We start from the raw sequence: 19905 nt of genomic DNA, 5'->3' as shown, positions 1-19905 counted from the left end.
TGCTGATGGCAGTCAGGTGCAGTTTGGCCTTTTAAAGAACCCAGTAGCTGGGCCCAGATCTCAGAGAAATGGTTTGCAGTTGGCAGAGAGGATTTAACAAGTGTTAGCAAAGGGAGCTGAGCATAAAACGTTTGTTTTATGTGGAGTATAAGTTTCTCTCTAGAGCTACAAAGCTTTATAAACTGATGCACTGGGTTCCAAGCAGTTTCAAAGCCTCAGCTGTCTCTCTTCCCTCCCTTCTTGCCCGTAGTAAAGAAATATTCTTTGGAAGAGTAACAAGATCTCCTGCACCACTCAGGGGCCATCACCACCCTGGTTATTTTGGGCCAGGGCTGGAGCTTGCAAATGCAGCAGAATGATGATGAGATTGGTGTCAGTGGGCAGGGTGCTGGGCAGTGGTGCAGGGACCCTTGGGTGCATCCCAGAGCAGGGTCTGTCCTTGCTGAAGGTGCTCTCAGTCTGCATTGCACTCAGGGAAGAAGAAATTTCCTTTTTCCTCTGCCCAGGTGTGCAGCAGTCAGTGGTGCCATGAACCACTCCTGCTCTTTCTGGGGGAAGTTCTCTGCCTGCTCTGCTCAGCACCTTTGCTCAGTGTGTCTCTGGGAGCTTCTGGAGCAGGATTTGTGCTGCTGGGCAGGAACCTGGGGAGCTCTGCACATTGCTGAGCCTCAGCAATCAGTCCTAGCATCTGATCTGCCTCTGTCCTGGAGCACCAGGTGAAATTCTTCTGTGAGGAGAGCACCACAGTTTTCTTTTCCTCTTTTTCTTGGTCTCTTCAGCACTGCCACTGGCTCTGGGTTGGGTTTGGAGCCACTTCAGTTCTGGCTTGCTGTGTAAACTCAGTCTAAGTGTCTTCAAGTGTGGTGTGTGACTCCTGCCTGCTGCCAAGGCTGTGTGAGAGCCAAGTCCAGGCAGTGAGAAAGCCTTAAACTCATCTTGCAGAGTGTGTGAGCAGAGTGGTGATGCCTGTCCCATTGCAAACCCTTTCTTACAGCCTTGTTGTAATGTTAAATTAAATCACACCTAGCAGAGCTATTGCAGGGCTGTCTTGGGCGTTTCTGTGCCAAGAGACACTGCTGTGGCTGGTGTTCCAAGTAGTAGAGATTAGAGAGAGCCATCTCTTGTGGCATGGATCAGTGATTTTTCTGCATGTGTCCTTTTCTGTGCACTGTCTGTGTCTCAGCTGATTTTAGCAACTGAAGTCAGAGCTTTTCTTCCTCAGATCTGTCAGCATTTGCCACTGAAGTGCAGCAGAGCCCTGGCCATGCCTCATGGCTGAGCTCTGTGAAGTCAGTCCAGGCACTGCTCAGTCTCTTTTTTTCTTGTCATTCTTTCAGAAACCTAAGCCTAAAATTGTTTTCTCTGTTATTTTTATTTTTTTTCCTCTTCACATCCTTGATCTTTATTCTTAAGAAGTTAAACTTTGTGATGCTACTTTTTAAAAAAAAAAAAAAAAAAAAAAGCAAAAAAGGAAACCCAGCTGTCTAGTGCCTTTCTTAAGGGACTGCTGCCTTGCTAGCCTGGATCTCAGCATCCACCCCTCTCTGAAAATGAAAAGCCCAAACCAGGCAAGCTGAAAATGCTGCTGGGAGCTTGAGACTGCTTTAAAAGGGGTGAAAAAAAGAGGCAAGGAAGATGGGCAATTGTCACTTCAACTGGGACACTGTGTTTTTGTAGCATTTCAGCTGTGGAGGTTTCTTCTTTTACCTCTTCCTAACACTGAACTTGTCTGGGCTGGTGCTGAGCTGAGCTTGGTGTGAAGACAGAAGTGGAGAGAACAGGGTTGGGTTTGTTTTCTACCAAAAGATGAGTTCTGCTCATGGAAAATGCTGATTTTTCCCCCCTGCCTGGCCACAAACCAAACCTGGGCTACAGCTTCTTGCTTCCTGCACTGGGCTGGTGCTTTCCTGTAGCATCCTGAGGCAGGGTCCATACTGTCCAATATTTTGGTTTTGGTGGTTTTTTTTTTTTCAGTTGAGCAAATAAAAAAAAAAAAGCAACTCCCAGGGCACCAACTTGAGAAATTGGTGGGGAATAAAGATGTTTCTTATTGGGGGAGTTCCTCATGGAAATCTTTTTGAAATTCCCAGTGGGGAGAAGAGTTTTTTTTTTTTTTTTCCTCTGGAATGGCAAATACCAATTTGTATAATGTCAGTGTTAAAAGTGTTGAGATTTTCATGGAATATTTTAAAAAAAAAAAAAAAGTATAATAGTGTCATTAATATAAAAATATAATAGCAGTATTTAATCCTTTCAGATCTGTAAAGAATAAGGAAAAAAAAAAACAGAAGGTAAATATTCTTACAGAGAGTAGCTGAGCTTTAAGGTTCACTTGGTTTAAAGTCCTCATTTTGTTTGCAAATGCATTGTTAATGTGTAGAGGTTATACTAATGTTATTATTAATTCTTTTCCATTCTTCTACCTGCCCACTAAGAGCTTCTGTTTGGGATTCCAGTCACCTGTGTCAATAAAAGGAAAAAAAGAAACAAAAGTTTTATTTTTAAATAAAATTCCCTTTTGTTGTAGCACGTGGTGTCTGTGTGCTGCTGGCTCTGAGAGTCCTGGGGAAAAAAATAAAAAAAGGGAATTTCCAAAATAAAACTTGGGGTATTTCAGTTTGTGGCTCAGCAAAACACAACCCAGGGGGAGGCTGGGGGGGTCTGGAGGTCAAATGAGCCCCAAAAGTCACAATCATGGGGTTGCTATGGGTTAGTTTGGGTTAAAATAGGTCAAATGTACCCCAAAATCAGCATCTTAGGGTTACTATAGGGTCACAGGGGTTACTTGAGGTTATTTGGGGGTTACTATAGGACAAAAAATACCCCAAAAACACAACTCAGGGGTTACTATAGGTCACAGGGGTTACTTTAGGTTAGTTGAGAGGTTACTATAGGTCAAAGTAACCCCAAAACACCACTCAGGGGTTACTTTAGGTCACAGGGGTTACTTGAGGTTAATTGAGGGTTACTATAGGTCAAAGTAACCCCCAAAACACCACTCAGGGGTTACTTTAGGTCACAGGGGTTACTTGAGGTTAATTGGGGGTTACTAGGTCAAAATACCCCCAAAACACCACCCAGGGTTACTTTAGGTCACAGGGGTTACTTAGGTTAATTGAGAGGTTACTTTAGGTCAAATACCCCAAACACCATCCAGAGGTTACTTTAAGTCACAGGGGTTACTTTAGGTTAATTGAGGGGTTACTTTAGGTCAAATGAACCCCAAAACAGCATCCAGGGGTTACTATAGGTCACAGGGGTTACTTGAGGTTAATTGAGGGGTTACCATAGGTCAAAGTACCCTAAAAACAGCATCCAGGGTTACTATTGGTCAAAGGGGTTACTTAGGTTAATTGGGGGTTACTAGGTCAAATGTACCCCAAAACACCACCAGGGGTTACTTTAGGTCACAGGGGTTACTTGAGGTTAATTGGGGGTTACTTTAGGTCAATATACCCCAAAACACCACTCCAGGGGTTACTTAGGTCACAGGGTTACTTTAGGTTAATTGGGGGGTTACTATAGGTCAAAGTACCCCAAAAACAGCATCCAGGGGTTACTTTAGGTCACAGGGGTTACTATAGGTCAAAGTACCCCAAAAACACCAGGGTTACTTTAGGTCACAGGGGTTACTTGAGGTTAATTGAGGGGTTACCATAGGTCAAAAAGTACCCAAAAACAGCATCCAGGGGTTACTATTGGTCAAAGGGGTTACTATAGGTTAATTGGGGGGTTACTTTAGGTCAAATATACCCCAAAACCACTACCCAGGGTTACTTTAGGTCACAGGGGTTACTTGAGGTTAATTGGGGGTTACTTTAGGTCAAATATACCCAAAACACATCCCAGGGGTTACTTTAGGTCACAGGGGTTACTTAGGTTAATTGGGGGTTACTATAGGTCAAAGTAACCCCAAAAACAGCATCCAGGGGTTACTTAGGTCACAGGGGTTACTTAGGTTAATTGAGGGTTACTTTAGGTCAAATGAACCCCAAAACACATCCAGGGGTTACTTTAGGTCACAGGGGTTACTAGGTTAATTGAGAGGTTACTTAGGTCAAATATACCCCAAAACACACTCAGGGGTTACTATTGGTCACAGGGGTTACTTAGGTTAATTGGGGGTTACTTAGGTCAAATGTACCCCAAAACAGCATCCAGGGGTTACTTAGGTCACAGGGGTTACTATAGGTTAAGAGGTTACTATAGGTCAAAGTAACCCCCAAAACACACTCAGGGGTTACTTTAGGTCACAGGGGTTACTATAGGTTAATTGAGGGTTACCATAGGTCAATACCCCAAAACACCACCAGGGGTTACTTAGGTCACAGGGGTTACTTTAGGTTAATTGGGGGTTACTATAGGTCAAATGAACCTCCAAAACACCACCAGGGGTTACTTTAGGTCACAGAGGATTACTAGGTTAATTGGAGGTTACTATAGGTCAAAGTACCCCAAAAACACTATCCAGGGGTTACTAGGTCACAGGGGTTACTTGAGGTTATTGGGGGTTACTATAGCAAAATACCCCAAACACAACTCAGGGGTTACTATAGGTCACAGGGGTTACTTGAGGTTAATTGGGGTTACTTTAGGTCAAATATACCCCAAAACCACTACCCAGGGGTTACTTTAGGTCACAGGGGTTACTTGAGGTTAATTGGGGGTTACTATAGGTCAATGAACCCCAATTGGGTTCATTTGGGGATTAACCCCTAGATTGAGTTTTTGGGTACATACCTGTAGTAACCCCCAATTAACCTCAAGTAACCCCTGTGACCTAGTAACCCCTGGATGTGTTTTGGGTTTTTGACCTTTGACCTAAAGTAACCCCTAAGTGTGTTTGGGGTTACTTTGACCTATAGTAACCCCAATTAACCTCAAGTAACCCCTGTGACCTAAAGTAACCCCTGGATGCTGATTTTGGGGTTCATTTGACCTATAGTAACCCCTCGATTAACCCAAGTAACCCCTGTGACCGATAGTAACCCCTGGGTGGTGTTTTTGGGGTATATTTGACCTATAGTAACCTCTCAATTAACCTAAAGTAACCCCTGTGACCTATAGTAACCCCTGGATGCTGATTTTGGGGTTCATTTGACCTATAGTAACCCCCCAATTAACCCAAAGTAACCCCTGTGACCTAAAGTAACCCCTGAGTGGTTTTGGGGTATATTCGACCTATAGTAACCCCCAATTAACCTAAAGTAACCCCTGTGACCTAAAGTAACCCTGGATGCTGTTTTTGGGGTTCATTTGACCTATAGTAACCCTATTCCTAAGTAACCCTTTGACCAATAGTAACCCTGGAGCTGTTTTTGGGGTATATTCGACCTATGTAACCTAACCATAGTAACCCTGAATAACCCCTGTTTTTTTGGGGGTTCATTTGACCTATAGTAACCCCCTAATTAACCTCAAGTAACCCTGTGACCTAAAGTAACCCCTGGGTGTTTTTTGGGGTATATTTGACCTATAGTAACCCTCAATTAACCTAAGTAACCCCTGTGACCTAAAGTAACCCCTGAGTGGTGTTTTTGGGGGTTATTTGACCTATAGTAACCCCAATTAACCTATAGTAACCCCTGTGACCTAAGTAACCCCTGAGTGGTTTTTGGGGTTCATTTGACCTATAGTAACCTCCCAATTAACCTATAGTAACCCCTGTGACCTAAAGTAACCCCTGAGTGGTGTTTTTGGGGTATATTTGACCTATAGTAACCCCCAATTAACCTATAGTAACCCCTGTGACCTAGAGTAACCCCACAGAGCCTTGGTTTGGGGGCTCCCTGTACCTCTACTCCCCCCTGTGCCCTCAAGTGATCCCAATTTGGGGTCCCAGTTCCTCAGGAGGGTCAGAGGGGTGAGTGAGGTGCTCCCTGAGCAGTGCCAGGTGTAAGGTTGGTGTAACTTCAGTGTCACTCTGTGTTAGTGCCAGGGGGGTCCCCTCTGTCCCCCCCTCTGGGCTCCATCCTGTGCCTGGTGCTGTGTGGGGTGGGTGGGTTGCTAATTATGGAGTTCTTAATCAGGAGGTGAGAGACCCCAAACCCTGTGATGATGGGTGAGGAACTGGGGGTAGCTCCAGCCATAATTACTACGAGTTGTTGGTACCCACTGGAAACCACTCCAGAGGTGGGGTTATCAGTGTTCATCTTGAGATAATTCTGCTTCTGGGCAAGAAGACTTCAGCTCTCAGGTGACTCTTGGTGCCTCCAGCAGCTCTTCTTAACAATAATTCAGTTTTCAGAGCTGATTTTATTGGAAAAAAAATCCCTGGAAGTGATGAACACTCCAAGAGGGAGCAGCAAAGTTGTCTCCTGGATTCCAGGAATAGAACTGTCCCATAATACCCAGAGCAGGGCACAATGCACACAGCTATCTCAGCCTGCAGAGTCTCTGTGAGAACCAAAAAGAGTTATCTGTGAGTCCTAAAGATCTCTACCAGAGTTCCTCAGGCTGTATTTGTACAGTTAGTAACAACTGGGAGTCACATTTTCTTTTCTGATCTATCAGTCCCTATTTAATTAAGTAGTTATTAGCATCTCTATCAGCTGGAATCACAAGTGCAGTGCAACCTCCAACAATAATCTCTTTATAGAGTGATCAATAGGAGTCAGTAATTCAAATATTAAAATAAATGGAGTTTTTTCTTGGTATTTTTCCTTGCTAGCCTCATAATCTGTGAGAATCTTTGAAGTATCCATTCCAAGCTGCCTTAGTATTACTGCAGTTGTCTGCTAAAAGCTATCACTAGCAGCACTCATTAATTAACCTCCTATTTGTATTTAGCAGCTCCAGCAGCTATTACAACAATTACTAATTAATATGTGTTAGAATGTATCACTAATATTTATGGATTGGGATCTAGAGTAGCTACTTGTTATATGTATTTATCAGAATTAAGGGAAAAATCAGTTTATCTCTCATCATTCCCATAGTACCAACCAACACAAGCATCTACTCAGAGCCCAGCTTTGAACCTTGTACTTTATTGTCACATATATATATAAAAACAAAAAAAAAAAAACCACAAAAAAACCCCCTTGCAAGTTATCAGACAAAACTGATGGAAATTTACACACAATCCAACAAAAAATATATATATATATCTATATAAACCAAAGCTTCTGCTTGGATAACACTCCAGCTCAGGGGCATGGCTCACCACTGGCTCCCAGGGGAGGGGACACCAGGGGACATCTCTCCTGTGGCTGGGGACACCAGGGGACATCTCTCCTCTCACCCAGGGTGATCCAAAGGGCTGTGCACAGCAGAGCACTGAGTAGATGGTTTGGAGCAGGGGGAGGCAGAGCCACGTTTGCAGGTGGGGGTTGTGACAGGCTGTGACATCAGGATTTCCAGGCAGGATGCTTCCCCACCTTCCCCTCTCCACCTTTTCAGCTGCTGTGGGGACAGAGGTGCCCCCCGAGCACAGGAATCAAACAGTTTGACCTGGGGCTGGGGACTGTTCAGCACACACCAAAAAAAAAAAAAAAAAAAAGCAAAAAACAAAAAAACAACCCCAAAAAAAAAACCCCAAAACCTCAAAACCCTGAGACATTGCTGACTGGCCCTGGCCTAATCCTCCTTGGGTTTCAATTTGGGTGGGGGGTTTCAGGGACTCGCTGTCGCCAGCAGCTCTGCAGTCCCTCTGGAAGCAGAGAATCCAATTCCCTGGGAATGGGAGAAGCCCCTCACACCTTGAAGCTGAGTGAGGGACCCTCTCCTGGCTCTGCCTGGCACTCACCAGGACACCTGGGTGAAACCAACACAAGAAGAGTCCAAAAAGGCAAACCCAAAGCACCAACACCTCCCCAGCAGCTGGGAAACGAGTGCCACTCGTTAACATCCCACTCCCATCCTTTCCTTGTCCAACCTGCACACCCCAACCACCTCTAAGGTGCCTGGGACATCCCAAAAGTGAGATTCCCCAGCGTGTCTGAGCAAGTTTGGGGGTAAAACACATCAAAGCTTTCCCACATACAGACAAGACAGATTTCCTGAAACAAAAAAAAAAACAAAAAAAAAAGAAAAAGCCTCAAAAATCCTTCCTCCAGGTAGCCCAATGGGATCTTTCTTACGGATATTGCTGTTGGCTTCTCTGTAGTAGTGAGCGAGTCTGGCTTTGCTGCTGCTAAGCTGACAACCTGCAAGCCCAGGGTTGAGGTAAGAGAGAGGTGAGCCAGGAGGGGGTACCCTGTGTGCTCAGCACCACGATGCAGGAATTGTCTCTGGCTGTGCTCCCCAGGTACTGACTGCTGCAGGGGTGGACAAGGCAATCCAAGAGCAGGAAAGGTTTTGAAGGAAGAAAGCACTTAGTAGGCACCCTCTCTAGTTCCTCAGATCGATGTATTTCTCGCTCTTCAGTCCAGCAAAACGGAAAGAGAAGGGAAAAAAAATAAAAATTAGGAGTGAACATAAAACCAGAGTCTCTACTGCAGGCAGCAGCACCAGGGGGGTGGAATATCTCCTGGGCTAAGCCAAATAAAACTGTAGCAGGATGAGGTGCCACATTCTATGGCTTGCAGGACACGCAGGCATAGCAAGCCCTGCCCCAGCACCCATACTGCAGATTTGTGGTCCAGCACCCACACTTCAAATCTGTGGTCCAGCACCCATACTGTAAATTCATGCTCCAGCACCCATACTGCAAATACATCCAGCACCCACACTGCAAATACATCCAGCACCCATACTGTAAATTTGTGGTCCCTGGTGGCTCTTGATCCCAAGGGAGAAATAAGCAGGAGTCTCCCTCATCCTGCCCCAAGAGCTTTGGCTCGGAAATTCCAGAGCCTATTCCTGCATCCTCTGCTCTGCCTCCTGGCCAGGGATGCTTCCATGGCTGCTTCTCCCAGAGGTCCCCAGGAGCCTGACTTGCTGGGGAAGCAGGGGAGGCAAGCAGTACCGAGCAAGAGCAGGCAGTGGGCAGTGTGCTTCCACCCAGGAGATGCCTCGGGCTGGTATGGAGCAGAGCTGCTCCTACCTCCTTGGAGCAGAGCCAGCCTTTTGTTACCTCCCCTCCCTCCATCCCTCCCTCCATCCCTCCCTCCTTCCCTCCCTTCCTCCCTCCCTTCCTCCCTCCCAGCAGCCTCCTGAGCGCTTGATGATGGATGATGGAGCCCAAGCAGCGTGGGGAGTTGCTGGAGAAGAGCTCGCTGAGAGGAAACCAGCAAGTACCTTGAATGCACCCCAGGTCTCTCCTCACCTCTGCCCCCAGCCCTGGGAGCAGCCCTGGCCCTGGGGAAGGGCAGTGCCCGACGCTCTGTCCTACCTGGTCAGTGGCAGCTCTCTTCTCCCCGTTGGCACCCTGCAGGAGCCCCGCCTCTTCGGAAAGTTTATCTGACTTAACTTCAACTACAATCTTGTCTTTACGTGCCTCTGGCTTTGTGCTAAGGGAGGGAGGTGACAATTTTGAGACATGTATGTGATACCAGAGAGGGCACGTGGCTGCTTGAACAAGGCCAAGCCCTGGGGCTCCGTCTCGGGGGGGATGCGCTGGAGTGGGGCCAGGGCAGAGGAAGTAAAAACCTCCAGATTGGGCAAAGCTTGAGGCTGCCCACCCCCTCCTCGCTCAGGGGTGGGTTGGCTGCTCTACCACTCTGCTGATCTCCTCATCACCTCCCTGAGCAGGCAGGGTGAGCAGTGCAGAACTGTGGGAAGCTGGAAGTGCTGCTGAGACCCCCAGCCTGCTGTGTCCCCCCCCCCAAGGCTGCACTGTTGCCTCCCCCACGCTGGGCAGGGAGCAGCTGGTGCAATGAGATGGGAAGCATGAGTGATGGCCAAGCAACCCTGACCCCAAGGGCTCCCGGGGAGGCAGGGAGGGTGGCAGTGCTTACATGTCCTGTTTCCCAGCACGGCCACAGGGGATCTTGCCTTTCTTGTGCAGGAAGTAGATGACAGACCCCAGCACAGCCACCACCAGGATGCAGACAATGATGGCCACGATGATCACCCCTTTGCTCTCGGGTGTCTTTTGATCTAAAATGCCACGGGAGACAGAGAAGTTAAAACAGTTAATGGCTGCCCCACCGTGATGCTCTCCAGCTTCTGGCCTTGCTGAAACCTGTTGTGGGCAAGGAAAGGACCCTGTTCCCCTAGGAAGCATCACAGGGACTGGCTTCTCCAGCTCCCTGAGGATGCAGGTGTCAGTACAAAACCAACTCCTGTAGGGCAGTTTCTGTACAAACACACTTTGCATCCAGCTGCCATACCTCTGCATGCCATAGGAGGATGGCTGATGGGGTTTGCTGCAAGACATCAGGCCAGCCCTTTGCCTCCTTGTGCAAGCTGGCCTGGGCTGCAGCAAGCTGCACTTGAAGGTCTTGCTGGGCTACAGGCTAAGGAGAAGCAGGGAGAGCTCTCACCCCCCTGCAGACACAGCTTGGAGCCAAAGCCTCCACTGCCCTCACATCACAGCAGGGAAAAGCAGCAGTGAGAAATGCAGTGCAAGACCAGCAGCTAGCAAGCTCTGTCCTCAGGGTAGTAGATGAGTGTGACTCCACCAGAGGCACACTCCCACCAGAGCCTGGGCTGATGGGTGCTCACACCCCAGGCAGTGCTGGACTGACCTTTTTGATGGACTCCACTGGGTAGAGCAGGAAGGGAGGAAAGAGACAGAGCTGAGCCATGGCACAGCTGGCACCTGTACCAGGAGGGACAAGTGCTTCCCTGGGATCCCAGGGCAGGCAGAAGGCAGTGGGCCCCAGACTCACCCAGCAGTTGGATGTGTTTCCTCATGACACCAGCCTCATGACACCCTGCACGATGCGCTCCTGCCCGCAGCAGCTCGTGGCTGACCCGCCACCGTCAGGTTGCTGGCCACGCGCCGGTTTTCCACGTACTCTATGAGTCTGCTCATGGGGGGGGGGAAAAGGCAGTGAAGGATTCAGTGCAGCCCCCCCGAGAGCCCATGCATCCCCCAGGACCCAGCACCCTCCCCAGCTCTCACCGTCCCGTTGATGCTCCAGTGGACAGAAGGTGGGGGGTAGGCGATGGCTTTGCAGGTCAGGGTCACCATCTCGTCCTGCCGCACAAACAGCGGGGAGCATGACAGCAACAATCCGTGGCTTCCCTGTGGGAAGGGCACATCAAACACTGGTGGCTCTTGGAGGGAGAAGAAAGGCTGCTGGGTGGCTGGCTGGCCGGGCAGCAGGTCTGCACTCACCCCGAACAGCCACGGGCACCTGCTTGCTCTGGTTCAGCCCCGGCACGGTCGGTGCCATCACTCTGCAGCTGTTAGTTGCTGGAGGTTTCGAAGGTGAGGTTGTTCAGGCGGAGCTGGTTCCCGTCAGCAACCTTCCTGCCCTGTTGGGAAGGGGATGCCCCCAGCTTGAGTACCCATCACCAGAACCTTCTGCACCTTCTGAAGGCTCTGAGGGTGTCCCAGAGGGGCTCGGTCCTCCCTTCTACACACAACAAAGGAGTGTGCGAGCACGGGACCTTTCTGCAGGTGAAGAGGTGGAGATGGACAAAGGTCCATGCGAGGGGGAATCCTACCCTTGGCCTCTCTCAGGAGAGATGGAGCAAGCTCCTGGCTCCTGGTGACAACACCCAAATGCCTGCTCACCTTCTCATTCCATCCACTGGAAGACCAGGTCCACAGGGCTGCGGGCACTGCAGCTCAGCCTCACACTATCCCCTTCCCAAAGGGGTGAGGATGGCTCCATCTCCACATGGACCCCTTCGATGTCTAGGAGAGTAACAGAGACAAGGGCAGGATGAGCAGGAGGCATTGGGGACCCACCACGAGGTCTGTGGGATCCCAGCCCCTTGTCTTACAGTTCACAAAGAGCTCCACGTCCTCCTCCAGCTCTCTCAGATCATCCAAGTCCAGGGTTCGGCACCTGTAGAAGCCACTGCTGTTCTTGTTCACATCGTGCAGGTCCAGCACCCCCGAGTTGGTGTCAGCCAGTGAGGAGAGGTCCTGCCAGTTGCCCTCCAGCTGCAGGCAGTGGAGAGAAAGCAGAGCCCTTAGCCCCACGCAGGCATCCTCCATCCCAACCTCCGCATCCCACTCCCCAGGGTGCAAGGAGCAGGCAGGACACCAGCTGCCTGCCAGGGGAGAGGTGCCCAGGTGCCCCCCAGCCCAGGGTTGGCCTCACCTCTCTCTTGTAGAAGCTGAAGACGGGTGCTGGGTTCCCATCAGCCTCACAGACCAACTGCACATCGTCCCCTTCCTTCACGGGGTTTGAGGATGACACCACCTGGAGCTTCACGTGCTCCGCGGGGTCTGAGGGAGGAAGGAGCGGGGAGGGTCAATGCGGGGACCCCTAAACCCCCCACCTGGGCTGGGCAGCAGGCACAGCCCCATCCCCTGACTCACAGAAGACAGTGATGTTGACTCGGGGTGACTCCAGGGCACGCTGCTGTCCCTGCAGGTGGTAGTGCACCGTGCAGTGGTACAGGGAGTGGCGGTCCTCACGGGTGACGTGGGCAAAGAGGGTGCTGCTCACCGTGTACAGCCCACTCGACTCCCGGGTCCGCGTGGCCGTGATCTTCACCGCTGTGGGGGACACAGCTGCTGTGCCCAGCCCGTGGAGGCAGGGAGGGCTCCCATGGGAGCACACAGCTCCTCTGGGTGGCCATGGGCTGCCAGTCCCCAACTAATGAGGCTCTGGATAGCACAAGTGCCTCTTCCCCATCCCCATCCAACTCACTCTTCCCCTTCCCCATCCCCATCCAACTCACTCTTCCTCATCCCCCCCATTCAACTCACTCCTCTCCATTCCCATCCAACTTGCTCATCTCTATCCAACTCACTCTTCTCCAACCTCATCCCACTCACTCTTCTCCATCCCCATCCAACTCATTCTTCTCCATCCCCATCCAACTCACTCTTCCCCATCCCCATCCAACTCTTCTCCAACCCCATCCAAATCCCTCTTCCCTATCCCCATCCAACTCGCTCTTCTCCATCCCCATGCAACTCTTCTCCATCCCCATCCAACTCATTCTTCTCCAACCCCATCCAACTCCCTCTTCCCTATCCCCATCCAACTCTTCCCCATCCCCATCCAACTCACTCTTCTCCTCTGCCTGCAGTTGCTCCCCATTCTTGTGCCACGTGATGTTGGGGGCTGGAAAACTGTTCCTGCTCACACACTGGGCAATCTGGGATGGCAGAGAGAGCCTTGAGCATGGGATGCCCCCCTGGGGAGAGGAGACTGGGGAGCCTGACACGGCTGGGAGCCCCCCCCCCAGGGTGGGGGAATCTCTTCACCTCTGAGATGTCACTGCTCTGCACAGAGATGCCTCCTGAGCTGGCCACGATCTCGGGGATTTGGGGGACCTCTGGAAAGAGAAGTCATTCTACATGTATAAGGAGGGATGGGATGGGATGGGATGGGATGGGATGGGATGGGATACCCTCCAGCCCCACGGAGCAGCTGCACAGCCCCGCTGCTCTCCTGCCCCACCACTCACTGTAGACACGGAGCTCGGTGTGGCTCTCGCCCACCTCGTGGCTTCCCACCACAACCTGGCACAGGAAGGTCCTGGCATCCTGCACTGTCACCCGACTGATGGAGAGGGCCTTGTCCTCCCCCACCTGCAGCCTCCCCTTGTAGTCAGAGTTCTCCTCCAGGATCTCGGTGCCCGTGACGCGGCACAGCTCAACCCGGTTGTTGCGGTTCATCTGCAAGGCAAGGGGCCGAGGCTGGGCTAGCAGACAGCTCAGGAGAAAGCCCCAGGCTAGCTGCTGCTGCAGCCCATCACCCACTGCTCCTCTCTCAGGTCAGCACTCACATAGAACCAGTCGATGTAGGTGTAGGAACCATTCCCAGGGATGTCAACGTTGCACTCGATCCTGGCTGTGCCCCCACTCTCCACTTCCACCACCTCTGGCTTGCTGGCTGCAGCTGCAGGATAGAGCCCATCAGGGGAGGGAAGCCTGGGGAAGCTCTGCAAGGAGCTGAGCCCAGCCCTATCCCCATCTCCATCCCCTGAAGGACACAGAGCTGTGCCCAGCACCACCATCCCCCAGGCATCACATCCCAGAAGCCAGCCAGGAGCACAGCCCTGCTCCTGCCACCACGCTCCCCAGGCAAGCTCCCACGCACCTCAGTGACCCCAAAGGCCAAGCATGGAGTGCCAGGAGGTTAGCAGAGGCAGGGGGAGGGTGCTGGGAGCCCGAAGCTGGCAGCACAAAGGCTGCACCTTCCTGTAGCCCAGGACCAGAGCCCTGACGTCAGCCTGCACGGCCCCCGCAGTGGCCCTGGGAGCAGGGGTATGAATGAAGCACTGTGTTCCTTCACTGCAGGACGGGGCACACAGGGCAGGAGCTCAGGAGAAGTGCACCAGCCAGCTGCAGCTGCCTGCTGCTCCCTTTCCCACTCCATAGGGAGACGACCCATCAGGGATGCAGCATGGCCCTGACCACCATGGCTGGGGCAACGGATGGAACTCCCAGGTCCCTTCCCGAGCTCAACCCTGCCACCCAGGCAGGAAACCACAACCCAGCACTCAGAGCATCCACCCCCGCTGCACATCCCAAGCAGGTCCCATTGCTGCTCCTCTGCTTCCTGTCCACAAAGCAAACTCACCCATAGCACGGGTGGCACCAGGAACCCAAACGCCCCCCGAGCTGATCCTGCTCACTTCAGCACCCTATCTTGCCTCCCAGTCCGGATGCCTGCTCACCCACAGCAGTAATGGAGCTGCTGGCCACGCTCCAGGGGAGCAGGGGAAAGTAATGGCTATTGATTCCCGGACAGGGAACAGAGCATCTTCCGGAGGGGCTGGGGCAGAGCAGCCCAGCAGAGACAAGAGCTGTGTCACAGCAAGGTTGTGAGGGCCACTGCCACCAGCCCTGCAGGTGCCAAACAAAGGGAGGAGAGCTGCACGCCCTGGGCTGGCTCACAGCCCTGCAGAAGGGGACAGAAATCTGTCCCCAAGCAACAGGGCCAGCTGAGTGACCCAGCCCAGGTATGAGAGCAGGGGACAACAGGCTGGAGGAAGCCAGCTGAGTCAACAGCTCCCCTGATAATGCCACTCAGTAACAGCCACGAAGCAGTGCAAGGGAGGCAACTTCAAAGGGCAATGCTGTGCCCAACAAAACATTCTTTGTCTGGAGCAGGTATGTGGTGGCACAGCCCCAGAACACAGCCAGGAGCCCTGCTGCCACAACAAAGGCACCCCAGGACACCCCAACAGCGAGCTTTTGGCCCTCACCCATCCCCCTGGCACAGTGCAGCTGGCACAAAGCAAAGAGGAAAGCACTGCACAGGAAAGGAGGTGCTGGAAAAACAGGTGAAAGCCCCAAAGAAAAGAAGAAAGGATTGGGTTCAGGATACTGGACCAAGCATACACACCAAAGATAACTTTCCACCAAAGGCACCTGCACAGCTACACCTTGGCTGCCTGGTACAGCTGTACACCCACAGACTGAGGCAAGCCTGGGGCTGGGGTGTGTCCCCCCAAAATATATACCCACCCCTCAAAATCTTCAGGGCTGCAGGCTGCCAAGCCAGACCCCATCATTTTCAGACTTCTAGCATGGGCCCTGTGCAGAATCAGCCCCTGGGAGAGGCAGAGCTGCTGAGCCACCCCAGTGACCCCCTCGGCATGAGAGCCCTCATCCAGGCAGCAAAGCAGCCGAAACCATGAGCTCAGAGCTGGAGAATGGCTGGCATCTGGGACTGGCATGAGGCACAGATCCCTCCCACCCATCCACTGCCCTTGAGGAGGTGGATATGGACACTGCAGCCCCCACCTTGCCTGGAACAAGGGCTCAGAGCTCCCCATCTATCCATGCTGGATACAACCTCTCCCGCAGGCTGCAAGGAGCACCCAGCAGGGACAAAAGTCCCCCCACAAGGCCGGGGACACAAAGCTTCCTCCTGCAGCCTGTTACGTGCGTGGGCAGGGTAGAAAGGCACTGGGCAGAGGAACCCTGGCATGGCAGGCTCTGGGGACCTGGCAATCCTTCCCTTGTGCCCAGCATGGGAACTTGGAGCAGGGCTGGAGATCCATCGGGCAGGCATGGAGCAGCCCAGCTGCTGAGTTCCAGCCTGCACCGAGCACCCCAAGAGCCTGGCACAGCTCCAGAGGGAGACCTGGAGATGTGGAGAGGCCGTCTGCAGCGAGCAAGAAGGGAAGGGAAGGGAGGAGAGCCCCCGTGCCTTTCCATCTGGCTGGCGGACAGCCGGCCGGCAGCCAGAGCTCCACAAGAACAAAGATTTGCTTTTAGAAGCAGGGGAAGGGGGTGGGGAGAAGCACAGCCCCTCCGCCAACCTCCTGCGGAGCCGAGGTGTGTGGGGAAGCAGGCAGCAGCCCCACGGCACAGCCCCCAGCGTGGAGCTGCGAGAAAAGGGAGCACCACGGGGGTCTGGAGCCACACGTGGGATGCTGGTGGTTTCCGGGGGTTTCTATTCCCCTCTCGGGCAAACCAGCTGCGGGCAGATCGTGCCTGTTCCTAGCACATACACACATGCTGTCCTCCTCTGCCTCGGCAAGGCCCCCCTTCCTGCACAAATCCCGGAGCCAGGGTACCCCAGATCCCATAGTGAGGGATCACTTGAGCCCCTTCTTCCCCACAAAAGGGAGAAACCGGTTGCAAAGCCCTGGCCCTATCACAAGCAGCATCACGCCCAGTGCCCATCAGGCTGCACCCCAGCCCAGCCCTGTCTGTGTTTAGGATGAGGAGGGCTTGAAGTGGGGACCAGCACCTTGAACCCACAAATCCCACCAGGCTGTCTGGCACCAGGAGAAGGAAAAGCTCACAAACCTGCAGCCGGGTGACAGCACCCACAGAGACCAACCCAACAGCTGGAGATGGCAGTGCAGGAGGGGACACGGTGGCACTGACAGCTCAAGTGGGGATTCAGCCCCTCACCCCAGCGAGCCCCCCAGCCTGCCTGAGAGCAGCTTGGCAGGGGCCTCTCAAGCTTCTGGGAAACATCAACACTTTCCCCGTGGCTGGGCCTGCAAACACACCGGTGCGGCCAACCAATACAGTCCTTGCTCGGTACATGTGCTGTGAGGAAGGGGATCCCAGCACGGGACGAGACGGGACGAGACGAGACGGGGCGGGGGGGAAGCCTTTGGCTCAGGCTTTCAGCCGCCCTGGCCAGAGCAGGATTCCCCAGCGCCTGGGGCCACCTCCGCAGCGTGGCTGGGGAGGGATAAGGCGAGAAGGGAGTAGGCAGCACACCGGGACCACTCCCTGGCCCGAAGGGAGGGTATGCTGCGGGGAGCTGGGAAGGGCCGGAAACGCAACCTCCCCCCTCGAGGGTGAAAATGGACTGGAAAGAGGATAAAAAAAGAAAGCGTGAAAAAAAGCCAAGAGAAACACAGTGCTCAGGGGAAAACTCCTTAGAAGGAGGGGTGGATGCTTCCTGATAACCAATTCACCCTGCTGCACATCGAACACACGTGGGGGCATTCTGCCCCAGGGAGCGCGGCCCCAGGAGCCGCCCTTGCTCCAGCCATTTTGTCTGGGCAGCCCCCCCAGGGACGCACAGGACACCCCTCACCCTGCCCTGCCTTGGGAGGGGACGATGGGGGGGGGGGGGGGCTACAAAAGGGTACCCAGAGCGGAATGCGGCGCTCCCGGTTCCCCACACCCAGACCCGCCTCCCCGGAGCCCTCGAACGTGCAGGCGAGAACAGAGGCTCGAGGGGGCTGCTCCCACCCAGACTCCCCCGGCACAATTTTAGCATTCCTGGCCCCAAGCCCGGCAGCGCCCCAAGGGCGTCAGCTCTGCTGCCTGCCTTAGGCTGATCCCTGAGCGGCCCTGGGGGGAAAGACCCCTCCGGCTGCCTCCCCTCGCCCCCTCGGAGCGCGCATCCCCAGCGTTGGGAAGGGGCCGGGCAGTGGCCGACAGAACCCCGGTACCGCACGGGGTGCGGGGTCTCGCTGCAGCGCGGCGCTCCCGGAGCAGTGGGACCGTGTCCTGCTTTGAGCCAAGGCAGAACCAGAATTTCTTTCCAGCAGCACGGGGCGAAGGGACATCCCTGCCCGCAGACGGCGGGGCCCTGCGTCCCGTCCCGTCCCGCCCCGCCCTACCACCCCGGAGCGCTCCGCAGGTGCTCCCGTCCGTCCGTCCGTCTGTCCGCCCCTCCGTCCGTTCCCGTCCGTCGCCTCCCGTCCCTGTGCCCGTCCCCGGTCCTGTCCCATCCCCACTCACCGCAGCAGAGCAGGAGGCAGCAGCCCCAGCTCAGGGCAAGCTCGCTCGCCCACCGCCCCCCAGCCATGCCCGCCGCCGGCCGCCCGCGACTGAGCGGGGCCGCGGGCTGACGTCAGGCGCAGGAGGAGGAGGAGGAGGAGGAAGGCGCCGAGCCTGCCCACCGCCCGCGGCCCCTTACCACCCCCCAGTGGCAGCCGACCGAGCCCCGCAGCGCCCAGCCCGGCCCGGTGGGATGCAGCGGTTCCCCCAGACGGCCCCGCAAGTGCGAGCCCCCAGCACATGCTCCCCACCCCCGCCCCGGTCGGTGTCAGGCATTTCCAGAGCTGCTGGAGGGGATGGTTCCAGCTTGGCTCGCAGAGCTGCAGTCTGGCAGGTCCTGCCTGCCTGGGCTCGCACAGGCTGAGCGGAGCAGACCGACGGGCGCTGGAGGTGGAAGGCAAGAAAAAAAAAAAAAAAAAAAAAACACACACACAAAAAACAAAACAAACAAAAATAAAACAAACGAAACAAATAAATCAAACAAACAAAAAACCAAACAAAAACAAACAAGAAAATAAAAGAGGAGGGGTCAGGCAGGTTTCCACAGTGGATTGGGGAATGCTGGAAAGGGGGGGACTGTCCCCAAGAGTCTCACTTCCAGGCGTCACTGAATCCATCTCTCCTGCTTGGCCTCTGCCCCAAAGCCCAGCCACAGCTTCGGTGTTGCCCCTGAACCTAGAAAAGCAGACTCTAAAACAGGGAGACCAAACCCCTCTGTACCATTGCCTGGGTCCTGAGAGACACCTGAGGGGACAGTGGGGTCCTCGGGGAGCAGCAGGGACACCAGAGGATGGTGCCACCTCAGGAAGGGCATCGAAGTCTGCAGGGTCTGCACTGTGGGCCCTGCTCAGCCCCCAGCGTGCAGGGAGACCCTGCCAAGCCCCTTGCCCCCCCCCAGCAGGGCCCCCAAGCTGGGGGGGGGGGCACAGCAAGCTGTGCCTGAAGCCCCTGTGTTGAAGGGGGTGGCTGTGGAAAAGCCATTGGTTGTGGTGGGGGGGATGGCAGCACCCAGTGGGGCTCTCAGGGCTGGGTAATGCCCAGGGACAGACCCCCACACAGGCCTGGGGAGGGCACAACAAACCTCCCAGGTGCTGCAAGTTGCCCACAGTCAACCAGGAAGGACACCTGGGTCCAATGCACCTGGCCTATCACAGCCTGGCTCTGTGCCTCAGTTTCCCCCTGGGTCAATCAGAGCCAGAGGGACTGTGATGGAGGATAAAGCACTGGTGTTCTCTTCTGCCTTAGGGCTGCCCCAGCATCTCCCAAGAGCAATGAGAGTGCTCTCCTTCCAGCTCTGGGTGCAGAGGGCTCTGAACCATTGCATATCTTTTCCTCCACTTGGTTTTCCTGCAGCATGAGCTGCACTCCAAGCCCCTGGGCAGCATGGGTTGCAGCTGTCCCAACTCCTTGTGCTACTCTGGGGCCAAGCTGCAGGTTCTCCTGAGCTTTAGCATCCCTTCCTGGGCATCACCAAGCACCTCTCACACCAGCAGCACCTCCAGCCCCAGCAACCTTGTGCTGGTGCCCCAGCCCAGCTCTCCCACTGGTGCCATGCAGCAGCCCTTCCCATGCCCTCCTCCTGCCTCAGCTCCATGCCTGACCAGCCCTTCCCCACCCCCCACAATACTTTCTCAGCCAAATAGACTTGATGACTCATCAGAAATTATTAAATTTTTTTGCCCCATGAAATTAGCTGCTTTAAATGGCAGTGCTGGGCAGTGATAAGGCTCTGAGTCCTT

The 19905-nt window shown here is 53.9% G+C and overlaps 1 protein-coding gene across 1 annotated transcript; it reads right to left on the bottom strand.

Moving 5' to 3' along the window:
- Window positions 1-7731: 7731 nt before the first annotated feature.
- Window positions 7732-18228, bottom strand: MCAM (melanoma cell adhesion molecule). Its single transcript, XM_030464807.1, is given in 18 exon segments — window positions 7732-8361; window positions 9275-9392; window positions 9840-9981; window positions 10716-10803; window positions 10805-10845; window positions 10936-11050; window positions 11052-11074; window positions 11168-11243; window positions 11245-11302; window positions 11566-11692; window positions 11782-11944; window positions 12105-12232; window positions 12326-12505; window positions 13026-13113; window positions 13223-13293; window positions 13426-13636; window positions 13747-13859; window positions 18128-18228. Coding segments are annotated over 18 exon segments (1839 nt in total). The 5' UTR covers window positions 18195-18228; the 3' UTR covers window positions 7732-8331.
- Between the last annotated feature and the right edge of the window lie 1677 nt (window positions 18229-19905).

The sequence above is a fragment of the Calypte anna genome, chromosome 24, assembly GCF_003957555.1.
Source record: "Calypte anna isolate BGI_N300 chromosome 24, bCalAnn1_v1.p, whole genome shotgun sequence".
In the NCBI taxonomy this organism is placed as follows: Eukaryota; Metazoa; Chordata; class Aves; order Apodiformes; family Trochilidae; genus Calypte; species Calypte anna.
Note: the sequence above shows the minus strand (reverse complement) of the source record. Positions and strands in the feature narration are given on the sequence as shown.